Source organism: Peromyscus maniculatus, chromosome 14, assembly GCF_049852395.1.
Source record: "Peromyscus maniculatus bairdii isolate BWxNUB_F1_BW_parent chromosome 14, HU_Pman_BW_mat_3.1, whole genome shotgun sequence".
Taxonomy (NCBI): domain Eukaryota; kingdom Metazoa; phylum Chordata; class Mammalia; order Rodentia; family Cricetidae; genus Peromyscus; species Peromyscus maniculatus.
Genome location: NC_134865.1, coordinates 50,926,843 through 50,951,840, shown reverse-complemented (window position 1 = coordinate 50,951,840; position 24,998 = coordinate 50,926,843). Strand labels below are relative to the sequence as shown.

The following is a 24,998-nucleotide window of genomic DNA, read 5'->3' as shown; positions in this document are numbered from 1 at the left end:
CAAAAATAATGCTGGGTGTGGTGGTATAGATCCTTGATCCAGAGACAGAGGTAGGTGGATTTCTCTTGAGTTCAGAGCTACATGGTCTACATAGCAAGTTCCAAGCTAGCCAAGTGTCTTAGGGTTTATGTTGCTGTGAAAAGACACCATGATCATGGCAACTCTTACAAAGAAAATCATTTAATTGGGATGGCTCGCTTACAGTTTCAGAGGTTTAGCCCATCATCATGGCAGGGAGCATGGCGGCATGCAGGCAGACATGGTGCTGGCTACATCTTGACTTGCAGGCAACAGGAAGTCAACTGAGACTGGGCGGTATCCTGAGCATAGGAAATCCCAAAGTCTGTCCCCACAGTGACACACTTCCTCTAACAAGGCCATACCCACTCCCAACAAAGTCATACCTCCTAATAGTACCTCCCCTCCCTATGAGATTATGAGGGCCAATTATTTTCAAACCACCACACCAGGATTACATAGTGAGACCCAATCTCAAACCAAACCAAACCAACCAACAACAACAACAACAACAACAAAAAAAAAACTACCAGGACAAAACAATTAAGGGCTTGGGATGTAGTTCAAGGTAGAGCACTTGCTAACATGTACAAGGCCTTAGGTTCAATCCCCTGAACTGAAGGAAAAAAGCAATTAAGAGCTAATGTGGGGACTAGAGAGATGGGTCAGCAGTATGCATTACTCTTCCTGAGGCCCTGAGTTCAGTGTACAACACTCCAGCTCAAAGGGAGCCAATACCTTCTGCTAGCCTCCATGGCAATTGCACTCACATGTACATAACCCCACACACACATACATGCCCAGAATTAACAATATTTTTTAAAGAGCTAGTCTGATGCTGAGGGAATTTTAGAGCAATGAAATGATTCTTGTAAACATATAACCAAGGCTACATGCTACATACATTCATCAAAACCTATAAAACTTTATACTATGAAGTATGAACCTTTATGTCATAAAATGTAAACTACAGCCATTTAATAACAACATATCAGCATTGGCACATTGATTATAACATGTCAAGTAAATGAGGAAACTGGGTGTGGAAAGGAAGTAGCTGTGGTTCTAGCTGCTCATTTATTCTATAAATTGAAAGCTGCACCATGCAATAAAGCCTGTCAATCAATTGTTCTAGACATGCAACAGTTTTCATGGCAAAAGGCAGAGAAAAGGGATGCTGATCTAACGGCCTCATGAGGTTAGAATTTTTAATTTATGGTGTTTGTGGACTATTAGTGGCTAGGAATAATTGTGTCGTGAGATGGAGTGAAATAGAAGGGTGTCGTCAGAGTGCAGGGGCCTGATCACTGGTTATTTAGGACAAATCTGCTAAATTGGATGGGTTTATTTTGATCACTGAAGGAAGACACCCAGGGTTTTCTATTAAGCCCACACTGGTGAATAGCAGTGGGTGCTCTGTTCCCCACCGGCTGGCACTGCTTCTCTCCTGCATCCTGTATCCCTGACTTCCTTCTCTGTTGCTGACCAGTGGCGTCTGTTTCTCTCTCCTTTCTTCAGTTTCTCTTTCTCCTGGTTATTGTTTGTTTTGTTTTAGGCTTTTCCTCCATCACACCAGGCTTACCAGTAGCCTTTCTGTAGTAAGTCCCAGGCCAACCTGAGCTACATATTGGGACTTTGTGCTAAAAATAAAAACAATCTAAAAGGTTAAGATTGTAGCTTAGTAGCCGAGTGCTTGCTCAGCAAGGAGAGCCTGTATTCAGTCCCTGGTACCTAGAGTGGTAGACGCAATGTGTCAGTGGTCTGGGGGACACTTATTTGTTCCAGCTGTTTCTCTGCCTCTAATAGGAAGTAGGAAATTTCCTGTGGACGATAATAACCAAAGTGAGCCGTAAGTATGTGTAGCTAGCTCCTAGTCTTGGAGATTCCTACAAGGTGACTTCTGAGTTTGAGTTGACAGTTTTTCCTTTGAGTATAAAATACACATAGACACCCCTGCACCCAAGCTAAACAAACAAATGCAATAGAAAAAAATTAAAAACTCAAATATTTAGTAAAGGTGCTAAGAGACCTATACCCGTATAAATGGAATTGTGAAGTCTTCAAGATGGGAAGCATCCCTCCATGGTCAAGTGTCCTGTTCGTATGTGTGAGCCTCTTGGTTCGAACTCAGCACTACTTCCCCCAAAATTATCAGTACAAAGTTTAACATTTATAAAGTAGATTCAAACTGCTCTGAGCTCAAAAGAAGCATAGGAAAGCAAAAGTTAGTTAATGTTAGTCAAAGTGCTATTTTTTACCAACAAAAATCAGATGGAAGAATAATAAATTATTTTTAACACTGAAATAAGCTAGAAAAAAAAGAAAATTATATCATTGCTCTAGTTACATAGGGGAGTTCATTTTTTTTTGTTGTTGTTGTTCTTGAAGCAACAAAAGTAATTTTCAGTGGCAAAGTGTGATTCATTTGCTCGGTAATATTTACCCGGCCCCTTGTAGTCATTAAGAACAAGGATGAACAGTAAAAATAATCAAGTCCCTGTCATTTGAAGTGCTTTATTCCAGTGGAGGAGGCAGATCATAAACAAACAGGATGCATTGTACTAGCTCGGATGTGCCGTGGTTAAATGTGGATGGTAAGGAGCTACAGACGGAGACAGAGCAGTTATGTGAGGAAGGCAGACAAGGAAAAGCATGGAGGGCACATTCGGGCAGAGAACCAAATCACGTAGGAAGCTCTGAGCAAACAGAGTTCCAAGCTGCCTAATAATTACAAATATCTGCCAAATAAACCATTTTAACATACACTCGTAATATGCTTATATACAGATGAACAAAATGGGGAAAGAAAAGTGGATTATCTTTCTGAGTAACTGATGGAAATTCATAAGATTTCCAATTGAATTATCAAGACAGAAACAGTAATTGACTCCAGAAAACAGACACACACTTGAAAAGTATGCTTTGGGCCTGCAAGATGGCTCAGCTCTATTTATAGCACTTGTTGTCAACCCCAATGACTCACTTCAGTTTGATCCTTGGGACCTACAAGATGGAAGGAGAGAATTTACTCCTACAGTGTCCTCTGACCTCTGTACATGCACATACAAACACAGGACAAACAATCCATGTAAACAGTTAGAAGAAAAAAGTTAGGCAGTCACCATTACTCACTCTCCTTGGACATCTGTCACACATGTGGTGGGGAGCTTTACTGCAGCCAGAGAACGGACCAACTGTCCATCTGCATGACAGATCATCCTCCCTAGACTTGTAGAGATACACATCACAGAAAACAACCCAGAGAGGGAAGTCATTTATTGGAACGTAGTGTTTCGTAGTTAAAACCTGCAGGTAGTCCATGTGACCACGGACGAAGGGCTAATCAGGAAGCAGTCTGCTTTAGTGCACAGCGGATGCTCACCAGGGGAGGCAGGTGTACAGAGCTGAGTGAGCACTTACAAGCTAAAAGAGTAAGGTTCCGAAGACGAAGACACAGCGTGTGTGTGTGTGTGTGTGTGTGTGTGTGTGTGTGTGTGTGTGTAGAAGCCACAGTTTGAACAGAACTGATAGTTAAAGGAATTGATACTTGTTGTAGCTACTGATAGATACTGATTTTCTGTTTTAAAAGATTCCTTTTGTTTATTTTTAAAATTATGTATATGTGGGGGGAGGGAGAGGGTTTGTGTACATGTGAATGCAGTTACCCTCAGAGTCTAGGAGAAGGCACTAGACAAGGTCTCACTATGTAGCCCTGGCTAGCCTCTATAGACCAGGATGGCTACGAACTCACAAAGATCTGCATGTGTCTATTTCCCACATGCAGATATGAAAGGTGTGCACTACCGTGCCTGGCAATTAAAACTGTTATTACACTTTTTATATTTCTTATAACTTCTTATAGAGTATACAGATATATTAAAGGAAACATTCTTAATTTGTTTTCAATTTTAAGTAGAACACATCTAGAATTAACTTTTTAAATTAAGTTTTATTATTATTACTGTGTGTATATATGATATGTGTGTGAGAGTATAAGATGTATGTATGAGTATGGGCACACTTGTGCCACAGTGTGTGTGTGTGTGTGTGTGTGTGTGTGTGTGTGTGTGTGTGTCAGAGCTCACTTGCACGTCTCTCTTTCCACCATTGCTCTGGGAATCTAACTCAGGCTATCAGGTTTGGGTAGCAAGCACTTTTATTTGCTGAACCATCTCGCTGACCCTAGAATTTCCTTATTTAAAAAAAAAATATTAAGTGTAGTGGTGCTGGTTGTGGTCCTAACAGTTAGGGCTGAGATAGAAAGATCATAAAGTTCAAGACCAGCATGAGCTACCTTGTGAATTCGAGACCAGCCTGGGCTATGTAGTAAGACTCAAAACAAAACAAACCGGCTGTGTTTGAAGTAAGCAGCTTTATCGTGACACTGGGACACTCACTATCACATGGATGTTTTCTGTTACCAAGAATGTAAATTTTCCAGTGTGGCCAATATGTCATGACCATTCTGCTCTCTGTTTGTGTGGCTAATACTAAGCTTCCTCAGTTCTATACTAAGCTCGCTACATTTTGCCTACCAAGACTCTAAGACATTAGAAATCTTAATCATTATTGTCACAAGCAGGATTAACTCAGAGTGATCTTTATTGTGCTGTTTTTGTCTGGCTTAGAAAAAGCAAACTAAAGTTTTAAAGAAATAAAAATATTTTTTATAATTCTACAAGAAAAATGGCATAAACCAAAGATTATTCAGTTAAATAAAATAAAAAAAAACTGTTCAGTAAAATCTAGAAAGTGCCTTTTTTCTTTAATGAGAACTTTGATAACTCCTGTTTCAAGTTCTTAATTTCTTATTGCTTAAGTTTTCTACTTTGCATTTTTATTAAAAGTCATTAATTTATTGCCTTCAAGTTTTGTTTCGTTTTGTTGAGACAGGGTTTTCAAGACATCTCCAAGTTTTTAAAATTAGATTTACTTTTTAAATAAATTAGGTTTTTCAAGATAGTGTTTATTTGTGTAGCCCTGGCTGTCCTGGAACTCACTCTGTAGATCAGGCTGGCCTCCAACTCACAGAGATTCGCCTGCCTCTGCCTCCTGAGTGCTGGGATTAAAGGTATGTGCCACCATGTCTGGCTTATTTATTTATTTATTTATTTATTTATTTATTTATTTATTTTGGTTTTTCGAGACAGGGTTTCTCTGTGTAGCTTTGCGCCTTTCCTGGAGCTCGCTTGGTAGCCCAGGCTGGCCTCGAACTCACAGAGATCCGCCTGGCTCTGCCTCCCAAGTGCTGGGATTATTTGTTTTAAATTTACATGTATGTGTCAGTACCTGCACATATGTATGTACACCATGTGCATGCTTCGTACCACCAGATGCCAGAAGAGGATGTTGGATCTCCTGTCGCTGGATTTATAGGCAGTTATTTACTGCCCAGTGTGGGTGCTGGGAACCAAACCAGGGACCTCTGTCAGAGCCCTAAGTGCTCCTAACTGCTGAGCCATCTCTCCAGCTCCTAATGTCTCCAAGTTTTACAGAAAACAATCTTAGAGAGTTTCTCAATAACATTTTACTATTCTAGTGACACTTTTTTATTTTGTTTTAATTTTGGAGACTGGCTTCTTTCTTTCTTTTTTTGGTTTTTCGAGACAGGGTTTCTCTGTGTAGTTTTGGTGCCTGTCCTGGATCTTGCGCTGTAGACCAGGCTGGCCTCAAACTCACAGAGATCTGCCTCGCTCTGCCTCCCAAGTGCTGGGGTTAAAGGCGTGCGCCACCACTGCCTGGCAATGTGACACTTAAGTTTTTAGTTTTTCTCTTTTTCAAAAAGTAACCATTCTAATAGTTTACTACTTTGTCCTTTTTGGAAAAAAAAAAAAACAATGAATCTCTTTAACACTTCAAATTACTTAATAAATTCTGGTTGATTTCATTCCTAAATTAATTTTTTTATCCTATGTATGTGTGTACGGTATATATAATTTCTTCCCCCACCCTGTGCTGCAGATCAAACCCAGGGCCTTGTGTGTGCTAAGCAAGCAGTCCACCCCTGAGCTCCCTCATTTGTATTTTTACTAACATAAGTTGTTTGTTTAAGGTGAAGCTGGTCTGGACCTTGTGGGCTGAAGGGACTGTCCTGCCTTAGCCTCCAGAGTAGCTGGGAGTACAGGTGTGGGCCCTCCAGCCTAATGTAAGCCTTTGATCTGGGCTCTTTGGAGTGTTGCCCTAGAGTGATGGTATTAACTTGCCCCTTTCTGCCACTGCAACATCCATGGACATTCAGCTTCAGTCAGCTCTGCAGCAGGAGGATTAAAAAAATGAAAGTAGTTTTTGCATATTTTTGGAAGTACAGAGACATGAAATAGAGGCTCTGTAAGAAAATGTAGATAAGTATAGAGATAAAAATACCCACAGTCAACCGGGCGGTGGTGGGGCACACCTTTAATCCCAGCACTCGGGAGGCAGAGCCAGGCAGATCTCTTGTGAGTTCGAGGCCAGCCTGATCTACAGAGTGAGTTCCAGGACAGGCACCAAAACTACACAGAGAAACCCTGTCTCAAAAAACCAAAACAACAACAACAACAACAACAACAACAACAACAACAACAACAAAAATATCCACAATCTTTCTAGAAGTGAACATCCCAGCTCTAAGATGTAGGCCCCATGCTTCTCTTTATTTCCTAAAATGAATGCTTTTGGCATTCAGCCAACAGCCAGAATAGCAGCCGAGCAACATAAGAATCTGGTATGGAAATAAAAATTAGCCAAGGCTGACCCAAATATGGATGTCTAAGAGGTTCCTGTATCATCGTTGTCAGGCTCTATCTGTCTGAGGATCTTCAGAGACAAATGCCTGAGTTACAGAGAAACCAGCATACATCCCTTTACATACTGTACATCCTAGAATGCCCTAGAATTTCCCCATGCTACTGACCTGGATTCTTTAGCCTTGAGATCTGTTTTTGGAAGATCAGTCATCTTTCCTTCCAAGGTTTTATCACACTTTTCTTTGGATATATTTTCCTCACTTTTTACAGGAGTCAAAGTAGTCTGAAAACATTTCTCGCCTTGGAAAGTGAGTGTTAAGTTTGAGATGGTGACATGTTTGGGGGATTCTCTGAGCTGGTTCTTACTTTTCGTGTCTCGTAGACACCCATGCTTCAGGACATTTTCCTAGGGAAATGACAAGCAAGAGCAAATCAGATAACAGAAGGACATCGTGCATAGACAGATTGTTTATGGAATAGTTTCTAGTCATTTCATTCATACTTACTGAGTACTCATAGGTCCAGGGACAGGGAGTAGGGCATGGTGATGCACTGCTGTGAAGAGGAGCCTGGGCTGCTGTGGAGGCTGGTGTCACAGGAACCATGGCAGGCTCTACTGCAGCCTAATGCCATTCATTCAGAGTCCATACACTAATGTCACCTCCCACGAGATGATTAGTGTTCAGTCACACACTTATCTTTGAGTTACGGGGTAAGGAAGGCTTTCTAGGAATACCTTGCCATCTGCTCTCCAGGCAGGTTGTTCTTAGAAACATCTAATAGGCTATGGGGGCTTGGGGCTCGTAATATTAATAATTCCGTTTTTCAAGAACTACAGCCTAATCTAAAGTGCAATTCTCTGAAGCCTCTCCTCTGCTTTTAATGGTCTTCCTGTGACATACCACCATCTTCCTGTGACATACCACCTCTCCAGGTCTCCCGTATCAGAATGTCTCATGTGGGCCTCAGTGCCATCCATCAGTCAGCACACTCTTAACCCTGTGTCTCTGACCTTCCTCACATCTGCTCTTCTTCCTCCATGGCCACCACTGGTCCATTCTAGTGCTGTTGGCCTAGTGTACATGCCTGCAGTTCAGCACAGGGCAAGCTGAAGCTGGAGGATTGCAAAGTCAAGGACGGTCTGGGCTACTAGAGCAAGACCATGTCTCAAAAACAACAAACCAAACGCAACCCAAAGCATTTCCTTGGCAATAGAATCTTAGTTCCTAAAGAGAAACCTTCATTTTTTTTCTTATAATGACAGAAATGTGTATTTATTATAGACTATTTAAGACCAGAAAGGAGAGTCTGGTTAAGAACACCAATTGCTCTTCCAGAGGACCCAGGTTCGATTCCCAGCACCCACATGTGGTTCACAACTGTTTGTAATTCCAGTCTCTGGAGATCCAATGCTCTTTTCTGGCCTCTGCAGGCCCTGCACACAGGTGGTGTACAGATATACATACAAACAAAACATCCATACACATTAAAAAAAAATCCTCTGAGGAACGAAGTTCAAGTTAGGAAATGTTTCCTTGTGTGGTGGCCCTGTCCAGAAACAGTGGTTCCTCCTGCACACTTATCTCCACCATACTTCCATTGAGGTCACTTTGAAATGGCCGCCTACATTTCCATCTGACATCTTATCTTTTTCTTTCCTTTCCTTTTCTTTTTCTTTTTTTAAAGATTTATTTATTTATTATGTATACAGTGTTCTGCCTGCACATATCCCTGCAGGCCAGAAGAGGGCACCAGATCTCATTACAGATGGTTGTGAGCCACCATGTGGTTGCTGGGAATTGAACTCAGGACCTTTGGAAGAACAGCCAGTGCTCTTAACCTCTGAGCCATCTCTCCAGCCCCTTTCCTTTTCTTTTAATGGCCCCTGGATTGAATCTCAGGCCACACGCACACTGTATTAGTACTTTACTACTGCACTGTATCCCTATCCCTTTTTCTACTTTTAACTTTGAGATAGGGTCTCAGCAACTTCTCAGACTGGCCTAGAGCTCATTCTGTGGTTTGTGCAGGCCTTGGACTCACAAGCTTCTGTTACGGGCTCTTGCCACCAGACCTGGCTAATTATCATCAGAATTTTCCTACCTGTCATTAAAAACTGTGAAAAACTATTTGAATATTTCCTTTTATGAAAGTACTTACCTATAGCACAGGAAAAAGAATTCTGAAGAGTAAATAAGGTATAAATTGCACATATTTCCTCGAGGTAGAGAGTTATTCATAATACATGTAATTTCTTTTGTATGTGTGTTCAAGTACATGCCCATGTGTGTGCATGTATGTGCATGTGCTTGTGGAGGCCAGAAGTCCACATGGGCATCTTTGCTCTCTACCTCTCCATGTTTTGAGACACCATTTCTCAATGGGACTTGAGGCTCACCGACCAGGCTAGACTGCCTCCTCAGTGCTGGGATTCCCAGTGTGTGCCACTATGCCTAGCTTTTTATGCAGGTGCAGGGGATCAAACCCAGGTAATCAGGCTTGCTGCGCAAGCATTTTACTGAAGGAGCCATCTTCCCAGCCCCTGTTTTTCTCCCTTAGTGTCTATGCATCAATGGACTTTCATATCTAAGACATTATATTTTTTAAGTTTGCTTGGCTGTTCTTGGCAGGAGTTTCCAGTGGTTCTCAACTTGTAGGTTGTGACCCCTCAGGATCAAACAAACTCTTTCACCAGGGTCACATATCAGATATCCTGCATATCAAATATTGGCATTACTATTCAAAACAGTAGCAAAATTACAATTATGAAATAGCAACAAAAGTAATTTCATGGTTGGGAGTCACCACAACATGAGGAACTGTATTAAAGTGTCCAGCATCAGGAAGGTTGAGAACCACTGGTTTATGCTGGTCTCATGCTTTCATTACTTCGCTATTTATAGGCATGGTTTAGATATGGGATGAATAATGTCTTCCTTGTGTGTGTAGTGCTGTGGGCTTGTGTGCCTTGTGTGCACCAAGCACATATGGTATCACTGACACAGCCCCATACCATGATTCACATCTTTCGAGCTGGACTCTTCATTCCTGTTAGGGGATATATATTTATATTTTTTTATATTTATATTTATATTATTTATATTTCATGTGTGTTAGTGTTTTGCCTGCATATATGTCTGTTTGAGATTGTTGGATATCCTGGAACTGAAGTTACAGTTGTGAGCTGTCATATGGATGCTGGGAATTGAACCTGGATCCTCTGGAAGAGCAGCCAGTGTTCTAACTACTGAACCACCTCTCCAGCCCTGGGGATAACTATCTTTAAAGTTCTTGGTTCATAATCATTCCAAGAATGCTTGGCCAGTTCTCACCCATACTACAGAACTCTCCAAGCCCTCATACCTATTCTCCCTACCAGTCACTGTTTTTACTCTGTTCATTGTCAGCTACATGGGTGAAATTAGGGAGGGGACATCAGATGGGGCAAGAGATGTTGATCATCTGGTACACCGCTGTACAGATGGGGAAGGAGATGTTGATCATCCGGTACACCGCTGTACAGATGGGGAAAGAGATGTTGATCATCCGGTACACCGCTGTACAGATGGGGAAAGATGTTGATCATCCGGTACACCGCTGTACAGATGGGGAAAGATGTTGATCATCCGGTACACCGCTGTACAGATGGGGAAAGAGATGTTGATCATCGGGTACACCGCTGTACAGATGGGGAAAGAGATGTTGATCATCTGGTACACCGCTGTACAGATGGGGAAAGATGTTGATCATCCGGTACACCGCTGTACAGATGGGGAAAGAGATGTTGATCATCCGGTACACCGCTGTACAGATGGGGAAAGAGATGTTGATCATCCGGTACACCACTGTACAGATGGGGAAAGATGTTGATCATCCGGTACACCGCTGTACAGATGGGGAAAGAGATGTTGATCATCCGGTACACCGCTGTACAGATGGGGAAAGAGATGTTGATCATCCGGTACACCGCTGTACAGATGGGGAAAGAGATGTTGATCATCCGGTACACCGCTGTACAGATGGGGAAAGAGATGTTGATCATCCGGTACACCGCTGTACAGATGGGGAAAGAGATGTTGATCATCCGGTACACCGCTGTACAGATGGGGAAAGAGATGTTGATCATCCGGTACACCGCTGTACAGATGGGGAAAGAGATGTTGATCATCCGGTACACCGCTGTACAGATGGGGAAAGAGATGTTGATCATCCGGTACACCACTGTACACCCGGCAAGGAGCAACACGTCTTGCCTGTTTCACAGCACAGTGAGTTTTTCTCCTATTGCTCATGAGTGGTTCCCCACCGAAATGTCTGTCCTCAATCATCATCTTTTTTATACCGTGGATTTAGTGGAGATTTTTCACTAGCTGTCTTCAAACTGATCTCTACAAACCATCATGCTACCAGACTAATATATTTTTAAGAAATTTTTTATTTTTATTTGTGTGTGCATGCATGTGTGTGTGTGTGGGTCTGTGTGTCTGTGTGTACCTGTGCCATGTGAGGGCAGGGGCCCGTGTGTCTGTGTGTACCTGTGCCATGTGCGGGCGGGGGTCCGTGTGTCTGTGTGTACCTGTGCCATGTGAGGGCAGGGGTCAATGTGTCTGTGTGTACCTGTGCCATGTGCAGGCGGGGGTCCGTGTGTCTGTGTGTACCTGTGTCATGTGAGGGCAGGGGCCCATGTGTCTGTGTGTACCTGTGCCATGTGAGGGCAGGGGCCCATGTGTCTGTGTGTACCTGTGCCATGTGAGGGCAGGGCCTGTGGAGGCTAAACGGGGCATCACATCCTCTGGAGGTGGAGTTGTAGGCAGTTGTGAGCTGAGGATGTGGGTGTGGAGAACTGGAGTCCTCTGGAGAGCAGGACGTGCCTTCTCTGTTGCTGAGCATCTAGTCAAACCACTACATTGATATGTAAAATGCTTGGTCCCCACTTCCTAGTGACTTTCATCTCTCTCCTCTCTCTCCTCTCTCTCTCTCTCTCTCTCTCTCTCTCTCTCTCTCTCTCTCTCTCTCTCTCGTGTTTTCTTTTTGTATTCTCTGACCTTTTCTAAAGTCAGTAACTTTTTTTTTGTTGTTGTTGTTGTTTTTGTTCTTTGAGACAGGGTTTCTCTGTGTAGCTTTGGCACCTTTCCTGAAACTCTGTAGCCCAAGTTGGCCTTGAACTCACAGAGTGCTGGTATTAAAAGTGTGTGCCACCACTGCCCGGCTGTCAGTAACTTTTTTATTTTCTTATTTCTGCCCTCACATTTTCTTATTGAAGGTTCAGCCCATCCTCATATTCAAATCATAAAATAGCCATTATATTAATACTTTCATTTGAAGTTGTTGTGTAGGTTCAGTAATTTAGCCAGTCAGATATGGAATACCCAAAAAGTTAAGATTCTAACCCAGGTCTTCTGATTCTGACCCTGAAGTGCTTTCTGTCACCCCACTGCTTTCAATACTGGGGTAAGTTTGATATAAGGATGGTCACTACTTCGGGGAATATTTTATGACTTATCCCGGGCTCAGGGGGTGAGTCCTTGCTAAAATCGTGTCAGTCAGAGTTGGTTCCATAGCATTTTCTTTCTTTCTTTCTTTTTAAGGTTTATTTATTTATTTATTATGTATACAGTGTTCTGCCTGCGTGTATGCCTGCAGTCCAGAGGAGGGCACCAGATCTTATTACTGATGGCTGTGCGCAACCATGTGGTTGCTGGGAATTGAACTTAGGACTTCTGGAAGAGCAGCCAGTGCTCTTAACCTCTGAGCCATCTCTCCAGCCCTCCACAGCATTTTCATCAACAGTGTTAACTGAGAACTTGGTTACAGCTCCCATGCTTGGCCACTAAAGAGTGAAAGTCTCCTACAACACATACCTTTTCCTCTTGCTTGGCCTTTATTATGTCATCGTTTTCAAATACTATTGTGACCTCTGAGATGTTTGTGGCCTCTTTGGGTTCTTTGACGTCTTCTGTGACTTCTGTGACTTCTGTGACAATTCTTATATCTGGAACATCTGTGGCCCCATTTTCTGGAACATCAGTGACATCTGTGATATCGGTGACATCTGTATATTCTGAGAAGTCTGCGCTTTCGGTGGTGTTAGCAGAATGTATCCGAGTGTGTGAGTGCGCGGCCCGCAGCTCTGCAAAAGCTGCGATGTCCATGATGTCCATTGAGCTTGTGATGTCTGTGCTGTTTGTGATCTCTGAGAGGCTTGAGACCTCTGATACTTTGGAAGTTCTGGCTTTCTTCTGATACAAGAGGGTGATGAGGTCCACCCACTGAGAAAATATAATATCCTGTTTATACACAGGAGCACAGAGCTGTAAATAGTAGGCTCGGCCACTTATCAGCTTTACTTTGAGTCGCATGTTCTTAGCACTGTGCACAGAAAGAGTCACAAACTGCAGAGGGAGAAACCTACAAACAAATGCAAATGTAATGTCATCTGAAGACCTAGTTGGAGACCTATAAAAAGACTTTTCCAGCTTGGAGGATTAGACAGTCAATGCTCTTGTGTCCCAGATAGGTGTGGGTGGTGCTCTTGTGTCCCAGATAGGTGTGGGTGGGAGCTCTTGAGACCATCTCATTTTAATCATGCATCTAAGATTCTGATTTTACTAAACGATCAGAAAGTGGCTTATCATGAGAAACTCCCCATCCTAATTAATCATGAAAAGTTGAGGCTTAGGGCTGGTGAGATGGCTCACCAGGCAAAGATACCCACAGCCAAACTTGATGACCTAAGTTCAATCCTTGGCACCCACATGGTAAAGGACAGAGTGATCCCACAAACTTGTCTTCCGACATTGGACTCGTGGATACATATGCATGCATGCACACATATGCACAAATAAAAAAATAAATGTAATCGAAGTTGAGGTTTAAACATCTAGGAATGCAAATAAAAATTCCATTGAGATGTCATATTATCCCAGTGAGGATGCTCACTATCATGAAGACAAAAGGTGCTGGTAATGATGCAGGGAGAAAATGGAAAGTATGATATGCTCTTGGTAGGAGGTAAGTTAGCATAGCCACTATGGAAATCAACATGGAGGTTCCTTAAAGAAGCTAAAACTAGAACTATCACATGATCCAGCAACACTGCTCCTGGTTGTGCACACCCAAAGGAATCCAAGTCGTCATGCAACGGGGATACCTGTTTACTATGTCTTTCAGGGTACTGGTCACAACAGGCAAGTTATGGAATCAGACCAGGGACCATGAACAGATAGAAGGATAGAGAAAAAAAATATATCCACAAAATGGAGCTTTATTTATCCATAAAGAATAATGAAATGTTACTGCAGGAAAATGTCTGAAACCAGAGATCACGTTAAGTGAAATAAGCCAGATTCAGAAAGACAAAAGTAACAGTCTTCTCTCATGAGGAATCTGGATGTTTAAAAAGGTAGGGGGAATAAAGCACTTACTATATAAGCCTGATTGATGACTTGGTTTTGGACTCTCAGAACTCAGTACAAGCATCTACAATTCTAGCTTGCCCTTACTAGGGAAGGGTAGGTGGAGACAGGAAAATCACTGGAAGCTCCTGGACTAGCTAGTTTGGAGTGCACAGCAGTAAATAAGAGAGACCCTGTCTCTAGCAAGGTAGGAAGTTGATGACTGACACCTGAGGTTGTCCTCTGACCTCCTCATGTATGCCATGACACACATGCACCCATGTGTGCACGCACACACACAATTACACAAACACAAAAGACATGAAAGTAAAAGGAGACTGTATGTGATGAAGAAGAGGCCCAGTGGGATGGGGTTGGGGACAAGGGAGGGTAAAGAAGGGTGACTATGGTCAAGGTACTTAAAACACAGGTATGAAAACGTCATAACAAAACCCACTATTTTGTACAAAAATATATAGTGATAAAAAGTGCTTAAAAATGAGGCTGAAATTAGGCTACTTGTTCAAGATCATAGACCAAGTTCGTGGCTGAGATGAGGCCAGATCAAATTCTGATGGAAGTGAACCTATTGTGGGGAGGGAGAGCATGCTCTTGAGAGGCAGGCTCTTGAGTCTCCAGTCCTCATTACTTTAGTTTTTTTATTTTTTTTAACTTGTCAGTTGTAATAAACCACTTTTTCTGGATGCTGTTAGAGACACCCCTGCATCGTTTGAGAAAGCAATGCACCTGAAGTGCTCCTTTGGAGCCCTGTCCACCAGCATTCCCACTTTCAGTTTGGTGGGGATATGGTGTTCTCCGAGAAATTACTGTCCTCCTGTCCTGTGACTCACCTGGTGAGCACCACCTTCTCTGTAGAGGGAGATGTCAGGAGGCTTTTAAAGAGGGGTTCTGATTCTTTTCGAGCCTCTGGTGTCAGATGTGCCAACAGCATCACATTGGGGGTCTTGAGGATGGGATTGGAAGAACAGATGCCTACGGTCACCCAGTTCGCTCCATTATGCAGATAAATAGATTCACCTCTCCTATTGACCTGAATGCAGAGAACAGGAAAGGAGTTTCTTGATAAAAGGCATGGATCTAGCTAGCACCCTTGCTTGCTAGAGCAGTGTAAGGGAGGTCAGAGGACAAGGAGGGAGTGAGCCATGGTCCCTCCATTCCTTGACTTGTTCATGATTTGGAAACAGCAGAATGAATACCCACAGTCTCTGGTTTGTGGGGTCTCCTAGGGAGAACCAGTGCTCGAGACTGTGGTAACTATTAGTCCTTCAGGATGCTATGGAGCATGAGGCTGAGGGATTGACTTAGGAATGTAGCTGATAGTGTGTTAGCACACAGTTAGCAGTTAGTCCAAGTGAGTGAGCGCTTTGGGTGTTAGGATGCTTGCTGTCCCCTTCCTCCCCCTTCCCCCAGTCACTTGAATTTCCAGAGTCAGGAATTTTGGAAGCTTGCTGCCAATGACCAACCAGTAAAAACTGGACATCTTGGAGAGTATGACTGGAATGACATGGGACTGTGGCTAATATGTAGACCACAAAGTGTCTCCTCCCCATGTGGGGCCAGGACTATGCAATTAGAGTGTATAAGAGATAATCTGAAAAAGGCACAGGAAGAAAGGTGAAAATAAAAGGTTACTAGCAGTAAAATGTAACTGAAAGCCAAAATCATTAAATTATGACATCACATGCTCCAGGGCATCATGTGTTCTTGGACATCACTGAAACATGTTCTGGAGACTTCACTCCTCCCCGTGGTACACTGGGCACAGAGAAGTCACACTAGTCATCTGCTATCAGTCAGAGAATACACTTATGAAGCACCAACTCTCCTTATCTTTGAAGTGTCTGTCACCTTCCTTGTCACACTCTGTGGGATCAGCTGAGTGTGTTGGCTCCATGTTCAGCATCAGACACTGTCGTGACATTTCTGTGAGGGACAGGCATGGTTTGCACTGCTGAGCCCATGTCTTGCTGGAACAGTCTAATGTTGAGTGTTGAGAAGGAAGCCAGCACCCCCCCCCCCCCCCCACACACACACCCGGCTCTGCAGCTTCATTCAGAAAACACGTGCATTCTTACACGAAAGAAGCTTTTATCTCTGATACTATCTGACAGTTATATCTCCCTCTCAGAACCAACAGGTAAGATTTATTTTCATTCTTAGCACATCCCAGGTTGTTGTTGATTGACTTGGGCACTAGGGACTGAACCCAGGGCTTTGTGCATGCTAGGCAAGGGCTCTACCTCGGAGCTCATCTCCAGCCTCAGATGTTTGTCTTTAAAATACAGGTCTAGGGGCTAAAGAGATAGCTCAGCTGTTAAGAACTTGCTGCTCTTGTAGAGAATCTGGGTTCAATTACCAGCATCCACATGGTGGCTCACAACCATCTATAGGCACATCCATGGTGCACAAATGAATGCAGGCAAGCCACTCATATACATAAAATATACAACTTTAAAAATTAAAATAAAGCTCTGAGAAAGAAATTATTTGAATACCTTCCTTTGATAGTATGTTCTAAAAATCATTTTGTGTAACAAGATTTTGTTAGCATGACAATTATGGTAGATTTTGGACAGAATTCTTGCTTTCGAGTTTGTTGGGAACATCTAAAGTGAATCTTCCTGTAATGTGAACTTTCAGGCTATTAAAAATTACAAAACTGTTCCCCTTGACATCACACTGTCCCTTCATCATATTTAAAAAGTTCTCTTCTCAGCCTTTCACTGTCTTTGAGAAAATGAAATACAGGAATTACTAGAAGTAATTGAGAGTGCAAGTGTTATTTACCTGAATAAAATTGCTCTCCAGTATGGGAGGAGATACAAAAGAGCCATACTCTCCTGCATCCAATATATTCTTAAGATGCCCCAGATCAGGAGACTGTGGGAGCCAGAGAGAACCTTGCTCATCCACTGATGACTTCTTCTTCCTCATCATGCTGACATGAACCATCAGAAAAGTGAGAGAATGGAAAACAAACTAATGAATATACAAAGAAGGTCATAGTTACACTGTCTCTTTATGTTGAGTAAGTTTTTATACAAATCTGTAATATGCTTGACTCCACACCAGGCATTATAGGCGCATATACATCAGCAGCTTATACTTTAGAGGGTGACAGACAGTAAGCGATCAAACAGAAAAGTAGTCCGATAGTACAGGCACCAGTCATAAACAGGGATGGGTGTGTGACTGGCAATCCTTACTAGGGTGGGGGAGGAAAGTAAGGAGACTTTTCAACCCATGTCTTCTGTCCCAAACCATTATTTTCTACCTTTACAATTAATTAATCATGGAGGGATCTCATGCCCTTTTGTGAAAGGATATCAAAACTGCATTAAACACCTCATACATGACTGAGCCTTAGCTTTTGTTAGGGAGGAAAATGGGATAGCCATCTAATCAATGACAGTTCACTCCTTGCTACATAACTCAGGCTCTCCTTCTCTGAAGACACTTCAACAGAAAACACTGATTCCATGCCATTGATTTCACCTTTTGTCTATCAAAAATGATTGTAGGAAGGGAAGGAACAGAACCCCCAAATTTGTGTACATATATTCAAGAGATTATTCTTTCTACTTAAACATGTTTTCTGTAAAGAATATATGCAAAAGGCCAAAAGCTAAAAGATACTAACCTTCATTGACATGAAGGAAATGTCAGTGACATGAAGGAAATGTCAGTCACAGCTACAGCCATTCCTCAGAAACCCCCTTTCTTCAGAGTCTGAGAAGAGCGGTACATCCTAAGCATGCCTCAGTGCACTTCCCATCAGGGCTGTGCCTCTCCTAAGCACACAGCCCTGGGCACGGCAAGCTGTGCAATTCCATTTCTTAGCACAGTTTTCTCTGTCAGGCTTTCTACTGTTAGCAATGCAGTGGCTCCCTTTGTAGTTTCTTAAAATTTGTTCACAGAGAGGATAAAATCAGTCAAGATGAGCAAGAGAGTGAAGAGATTGAACTGCAATAGCCCGTCGAAGTTAGCTCCTGAGATGTGGGCCAGCACAGCGGTCCATAGAAGCTAAACTGTGAAAACAATGAGGCTCTCAAAACAGCAGATCATAAAAGAAAACAAAGCAAAGATAACCACCATCATCCCTTAAAATAGAGATGATGAGAAATAATCATTTAAAAATTAGTGCTTCTATGAGGTAAGCAATAAAGATTTTGCATGCCCTGTCTCATTTAATCATTTAATTTGGACTATACTTGAAGACCACACAGCTAAGGCTTAGAAAGGGAAAGTAACTTGGCCATCATACACAGTTTGTACCTGATAAACTAGGATTCAGACCCTCATACCTTGACTAGAGGATCTCAGGGCTGTTGCCCAAGTCACCCCTCTTCTTATGCGCTTGGAAAGCGAGGTGTGGGGGCTGGCGAGAGTGAGAGAGCTTAGGTTAATGGGAGGAACAGAGAACAGGAGCACAGATCACAGAAAACATCATCTCTTTCCCCTCCTGTTCCCTTCTCTTTCTAAACAATTTGGTCCTGATGCATTGGTGGGAGACAGAGAGGTCAGAGAGGAGGTGGGGGATGCACCCCGAATAAAGTCCAAGGGAGGCAGAAGAGTTTCCTTTGCTCACATCACCACCTGTCAGCTCAGGCTCTCATGTCACTTCCCGTGTCTCCAATCTAGAGAGGTGGTCAAGGTTCTGGTGAGACATCTCAGTGGGTAAGGCATGGCAACCTGAGTTTCCTCCTCGGAACCCACGTGGTCGGAGAGAACCAACTCCTCCTAGCTGTCCTCTGCTTTCCTTTTTTTTTTTTTTGGTTTTTTTCGAGACAGGGTTTCTCTGCGTAGTTTTGTGCCTTTCCTGGAGCTCACTTGGTAGCCCAGGCTGGCCTCGAACTCACAGCGATCCGCCTGGCTCTGCCTCCCGAGTGCTGGGATTAAAGGCGTGCGCCACCACCGCCCGGCTGCGCCACCACCGCCCGGCTACGCCACCACCGCCCGGCATCCTCTGCTTTCCATACACATAAATATGATAAAAATTTGAACTTTTATCATTGCAGATGTGTCTTGGCACATGGAATCTCCAGGAGAGAGGAAGAACAGAGCTTGTAGAGAGTGGGAGGTAGAAGAGGAAGGGGAGAGACCTGGTCACGGAAAGGAAAGGTCAAGAGCAATGTGACCGTGCAGCTGTCCATGGTCTCATCTATAAGGACCATCAAATCTTACCTCAAGGGCAAGCCACAATCCTGTGTTGGAAATGAAGTTTGGAACTTGCTGTGGGATGGTCTGTATGGTAAATGTGTTGCTCTGATTGGTTAATAAATAAAACACTGATTGGCCAGTAGCCAGGCAGGAAGTATAGGCGGGACAAGGAGAGAGGAGAATTCTGGGAACAGGAAGGCTGAGTCAGAGAGATGCTGCCAGCCACTGCCTTGACAAGCGAGATGTAAGGTACCTGTAAGCCACGAGTCACGTGACAACTTACAGACTAATAGAAATGGGTTAATTTAATATATAAGAACTAGATAACAAGGAGCCTGCTGTGGCCATACAGTTTGTACGCAATATAAGTCTCTGTGTGTTTACTTGGTTCAGTCTAAGCAGCTGCAGGACTGGTGGGTGAGAGAGATTTGTCTTGACTGTGGGCCAGACAGGACCAGGAAAACTCTAGCTACAAATGGCGCCCAATCTAAAACCTGAGAAAGATGATTCTATAACGGAGCTAAAACAGCTTCCTAGTTGTCTTTCTCAAGTTAGCTGTAGCCTGCATGCTTGAGCTACTACATGGTGGGTTTGTGGCATGCAAACTTGACCTGCAGTATGGTGGGAATGGGGTGTCTGCAAGCAGCACATTACGCTGCTCTGTGGTGGATTCAGCCTATGCTAGTACAAAAAAATGAATAAATAAATAAAAATAAAAAATAAAAAAAAGGTTTCTGGGCTACACGCTGCTTTGATAAGACTGCTTCTGATAGCTGATGGTACATATGGCTCCAGACCCAGAGCTGGCGGTAAACTGTACCACTGTCATGTTGGGAAGCTGAGGTGGGCAGAGCCAGCAGCCACAGTGGCCATTTCAGTTTTAGAAATGCTGCAGTTTAAAACAATAGATTCACAATAAGACAGATTCAGATGGAAGAAGACTTTAAATGCTTTACAATGTGTGTAAAAATGTATGTAGGCTTGGAAGAGAGAGAAAAAGGAATATATACAGTTATATTAAGAAAAAGATAGTTTTTTTTTAAAAAAATAAAGTTTTTAAAGAGACAGTAAAGGTAGTGTAAAAAATAAGCCACATAAAGATGGATATTACACAGAGAATCTGGATTGTGTTGTCTTTGGGATTTTTAACTGCAGAAAAACATTTGATCGTGAAAGCTGTTGAGTTAAGCCAATATGTATATTTTAAAGGTACCTTGACTTCAAAATTTGGATGTAAGGATATGTTGCTTTGGAACATATCCTTGTTTTGGAATTTGGAATTTGGAAAGGAGGCTCTGCTTTTGTTTCCACAGAAAGCCAGAGGCTATGGATTTGTTCCATATTAAGATACATTAGATTTGACCAGCCAAGACCTCCTGAAAGGTCTCCGATGACACCATGGCCCAGATGATCCAACATCTAGAATGGTTTCAAGGCAACTGGCTCAGAAAATACACCCTCACGGACTACTCCATAACCCTAAAATTTTCTTTGTGTCCCCATAAAATACAGCACCCTCCTCCAGCAGGAAGTAGTAAGTGAAGCTACGCCCAAATTCCCAAATATACCAAGCTGGCTTTGGAGATGGAATTGGCTCACTTCTCTAAACTCAAACATATTGCTAAAAAAAAATAAAATAAAAAAATAAAAGTTAAGAAATTCTTTTGTCCCATATTAGAAGAGCCCTCTGGTGTGGGACAGAGAAAAACCAATATTTTTATTTAAATCAGGTTGATTATAATGCAGTCTCTTTCTAAAGAAGTAAAGGGGATAGTTTAGATATGATAGGATGAAAGGGTAGATTAATGAACCTACTTTTAAAGAGCAATAACTTGTTTTAAATGTTTTACATTGCTATGGATTTTAGTTTATTGATACAAGTTTAAACTTAAATTTGTTATACTGTATATATATTTCTATTCTCCTTTGAGGTATTATGTTTATGTAATCATTTAAATTGTAATGGATAATTAAGAAATACAGATTAACAATTAGTCTTCAATGACAGTCAAACTTATAGTCATATTTTCTAGATATACATAGATATAATTCAATTAGATAGGTAATCTTCAAACATGTCAAAGACTTACAGAACATGGCATTTAAAATGTTTTAAAAATTTAGACTTTCTGTACAGTGAGACATGTCTGCTCCTGGCAGCACCGATTTACTTTAGAGAGGAGGATGGGCATCAAAGACACTCTATATAGAGTTTATCTTAACCTTGGCAAAAATAGCCATTTGGGCAAGAAACTGTTCTTGCCTGGACTGCTTGGTTGACTGGACATGCAGGACCCATAGGAAGGTGACCACTGAACTTTGCTTGACAAAATGGTGCTTCAGGTTCCTGCTTTGCAAAGGAAACCGCCAGACATCCTACAGGACACAGAGAAAAGTGACTGAGAGACTCTAGCTCTGTGGGCTTAAGACAAATGCCCCAGCTTTACAAAAGAACTTTGGATGACTGTCCAGGCTGCCAGCTGTCTCTGTCTACTCTCACAAGACTCTTGAAAGTTGCTTGCATCCTTCTCCCATTTCTCAGGTAATATTATATTGTTCTGAGGTCTTTGATATAGTTGAAGACTAGATAGTTATAATTTCCTTAGTTATGATAAAAGATAAGTTAGATATGAAACATTAAACTCATAAATTAGATAGGATATCTTCTTTAATTTTGCCAAATGCAAATAGACTAGTTATTATAAATAGACTAGATATTGTAATTGTAATTCTTGCTTGATAATTGTTTTGTTATCTGTAATTTTACTATGTGAAAGTTAAAACCTTCCCTTTTGAAAAAAAGAAAAGGGGAAGTGCTGTGGTATATTCTGTATGTTCAATGTGTTGCTCTGATTGGTTAATAAATAAAACACTGATTGGCCAGTAGCCAGGCAGGAAGTATAGGCGGGACAAGGAGAGAGGAGAATTCTGGGAACAGGAAGGCTGACTCAGAGAGACGCTGCCAGCTGCCGCGATGAGAAGCAGATGTTAAGATACCAGTAAGCCACGAGCCACATGGCAACTTATAGACTAATAGAAATGGGTTAATTTAATATATAAGAACTAGATAATAAGGAGCCTGCTGTGGCCATACAGTTTGTAAGCAATATAAGTCTCTGTGTGTTTACTTGGTTGGGTCTAAGCAGCTGCAGGACTGGTGGGTGAGAGAGATTTGTCTTGACCGTGGGCCAGACAGGACTGGAGAAAACTCCAGCTATAGGAACTCACTTCAGTTTGGACTTCTTCCTTTTCATGATGAAGCTTTTGTCAAAGAAACAAATACAGGAAGTAAGATATTATACAGAGGAAGCTAATTTCATTTCTATACCTTCTATTTCGTATGTTGAGGTCTAAGCTTTAGAGTCTTGTAACTATGCCAGATGGGTTTTTATGGTTTGGATGTTACGTGCCCTCGATGGGATCATGTGTTAGACTTAAAGATTCGACGATGAGAGCATCAATGTAATCAATGGATTAACCTGCCAGTGGATTTATAATTTGATGGCATCACTGTGAAGTGGGGGCAACTTTCAGAAGTTGGGCCGATTACATGGAGTAGATCCCAGGGGATATGTTAGGGACTATAGCTTGTCCTGGGGGTCTTCCTCTTTTTCTTTCTTGTTCTCTTTTTCCTTCTCCAACCACCAGGAAAGGTGAGCATCTTTGCTCCATTCTGCTACCCTGTCTGGGTGTCATCAGAATGGGCTGTTGGAATCCAGCTGCTGATGCTGTTCCTCATTCACAGTGGTCACTGCATGTGTAAGCATATGTATTATATGCTTATGTATGTGTGAGAAGGTATGCATACGTAACAGGGTTTCTCACTAAAGATGGAGCTCACTGATTCACCTATACCATCTGGCCAGCAAGCGTTAGGATCTTCCTGTCTGGCTCTCTGGCTCTGGGATTACTGGTACATGCCACTGAACCTGGCTTTTTACATGTGCTCTGGGGATCTGAAGTCAGGTCTTCATGCTTGTGTGTAAAGTACTTTACTTCCCAGCCTCCTCATCATGGTCTTATGTGATTGGAACCCAAACTAATAACTGGTCTGAAACTGCTTCTATGGCCAAGGAAGCCATAAGGTAAAGGAAGTAATACAGATTATGCTACTTAGATTGTACTTAACTGCTGTAGGCAACCTTTTCTTTCTTGCCTGCCAGTTTCCAAATAACTGACACAGAGACTCATTATTAATTATAAATACTCAGCCCATAGCTCAGGCTTATTACTAACTAGTTCTTACAACTTAAATTAACCTATTTATATTAACCTACATTGCCACCTGGCTCATGGCTTTATCTGTCTTCTAGTATGTCTTGCTCCCTCTGCATCTCCTGGTGACTCCTCTGATTCTATCTTTCTTCTTTCCAGCATGCTCTCTGCCCCCAAACTCCTGCCTAGCTACGGGCCAATCAGCTTTTTATTAACAATGAGAGCAATACATTTTCGCCTTGTACAGAAGGATTATTCCACAGAAAACTGCTATTGAAATTTGTTCCCATGGTTACTTGAAGCTTTTTATTTGATACCTTCTGTTAGGATTAAGAAAGCCCAGTACGAAAGTATCAGAACTTATATCAGAGACTTGGAAGGTCTCAGAGTGAGGTGGCTCATCTATTAAAGATGCCGATGGCGTGAGTTGACTCCTGCAACCCACATGGTGGAGGGAGAGAATTGACACCTGCAAGTTACCTTCTGACCCCTACATGCACACCATGGCAGGTGTGTATACACACACACACACACACACACACACACACACACACACACCCCGCATTAAATAAATAAAACATTTTAAATGTGCAGATGATAGCACAGAAAAGCAACAAATAGATACAGCGCAGGAAGATTCAAAGTAAGCATTGGTTGTGTAAGTACCATTTTTCTCTTTTTTTTAGTGGCTCATAATACTTTATAATATCTTAGACTTCAGGAAATAAAGCACTCAATTCTTGCTCATTCAGAGCTGGATGACAGAGTACACATCTTCGAAACAAAACCACTCCAAGAAAGTGAAAGCATCACTTGTTAGAGGTATGTCTTATGTTTGCAGATACTTGCTCATCAGTAGATGCCACGTTGCCACTAGGATCAGGAATGTCCCTTCCCAGTGCAGTCACTGTGGCCTCTATGATACCCTTAATGTAAGAACAGAGGCTGTGTAGATAGCTTGATGGGGAAGTGTCCTTGCTATCCAATCCTAGCTGCTGTGTAAAAAGCTGGCCATGCGGTGCATACCAATAACCTCAGTGCTGGAGTCAGAGACAGGAAGATTTCCAGAGCTTGCTGGCTAGCCAGCCTAGCAAGCTTCTGGTTCAGTGAGAAATCCTGTCTTAAATGACAAGGCTGATAGAAATAGAGGAAGACACCTGACTTCCCCTCTAACCTCTGCGTGCACACACATAGGAATAGGCACCCATCCACCATGTGCATCTAACACACACACACACACACACACACACACACACACACACACACACACCAAGTCAAAATGAAAAGTTATTTAAAAACAATCCCACTTGAGGGACAGGTATATCTAGGAACTCAGGCTATAGAGAAAGAAGAGAGGAGAGGAGGACTGGGAGGCAGCCATGAGTGAGTCTTGCCATCCTTCATCTTTCTTGAGTCTTCAAACAAAAGTGAGGTCAGCTAAAGAGCAAAAAATGTGCCAGCCTCT

At 42.3% G+C, this 24,998-nt stretch overlaps 1 protein-coding gene and 1 long non-coding RNA gene across 14 annotated transcripts in view; one reads left to right on the top strand and one right to left on the bottom strand.

Annotated features, from left to right (window-relative positions):
- LOC143268516 (uncharacterized) overlaps window positions 1-24,802 on the top strand; it is a 44,299-nt gene extending 19,497 nt beyond the window's left edge. The window contains exon 3 of the long non-coding RNA XR_013044583.1: window positions 19,177-24,802. This is a non-coding gene — a long non-coding RNA (uncharacterized LOC143268516). The remainder of the gene's footprint in view (window positions 1-19,176) is intronic.
- Garin2 (golgi associated RAB2 interactor family member 2) overlaps window positions 1-24,998 on the bottom strand; it is a 37,196-nt gene that overhangs the window by 6,685 nt on the left and 5,513 nt on the right. For 8 of the 13 annotated variants that reach the window (XR_013044576.1, XR_006063480.2, XR_013044574.1 and 5 more), the window contains exons 2-5: window positions 16,946-17,096; window positions 14,989-15,188; window positions 12,605-13,151; window positions 6,911-7,149 (exon numbers count right to left, since the gene is read on the bottom strand). Coding sequence is in view for 7 of the 13 variants with exons in the window: in XM_076551629.1 (XP_076407744.1) it covers window positions 6,911-7,149; window positions 12,605-13,151; window positions 14,989-15,188; window positions 16,946-17,095 (1,136 nt within the window). In the remaining 6 variants the exon portion in view is untranslated. Of the gene's footprint in view, window positions 1-202; window positions 321-6,910; window positions 7,150-12,604; window positions 13,152-14,988; window positions 15,189-16,945; window positions 17,097-18,462; window positions 18,537-21,581; window positions 21,695-24,998 lie in introns of all 13 variants that reach the window. The other 5 variants (XR_013044578.1, XR_013044577.1, XR_013044575.1 and 2 more) reach the window with 4 other exon arrangements.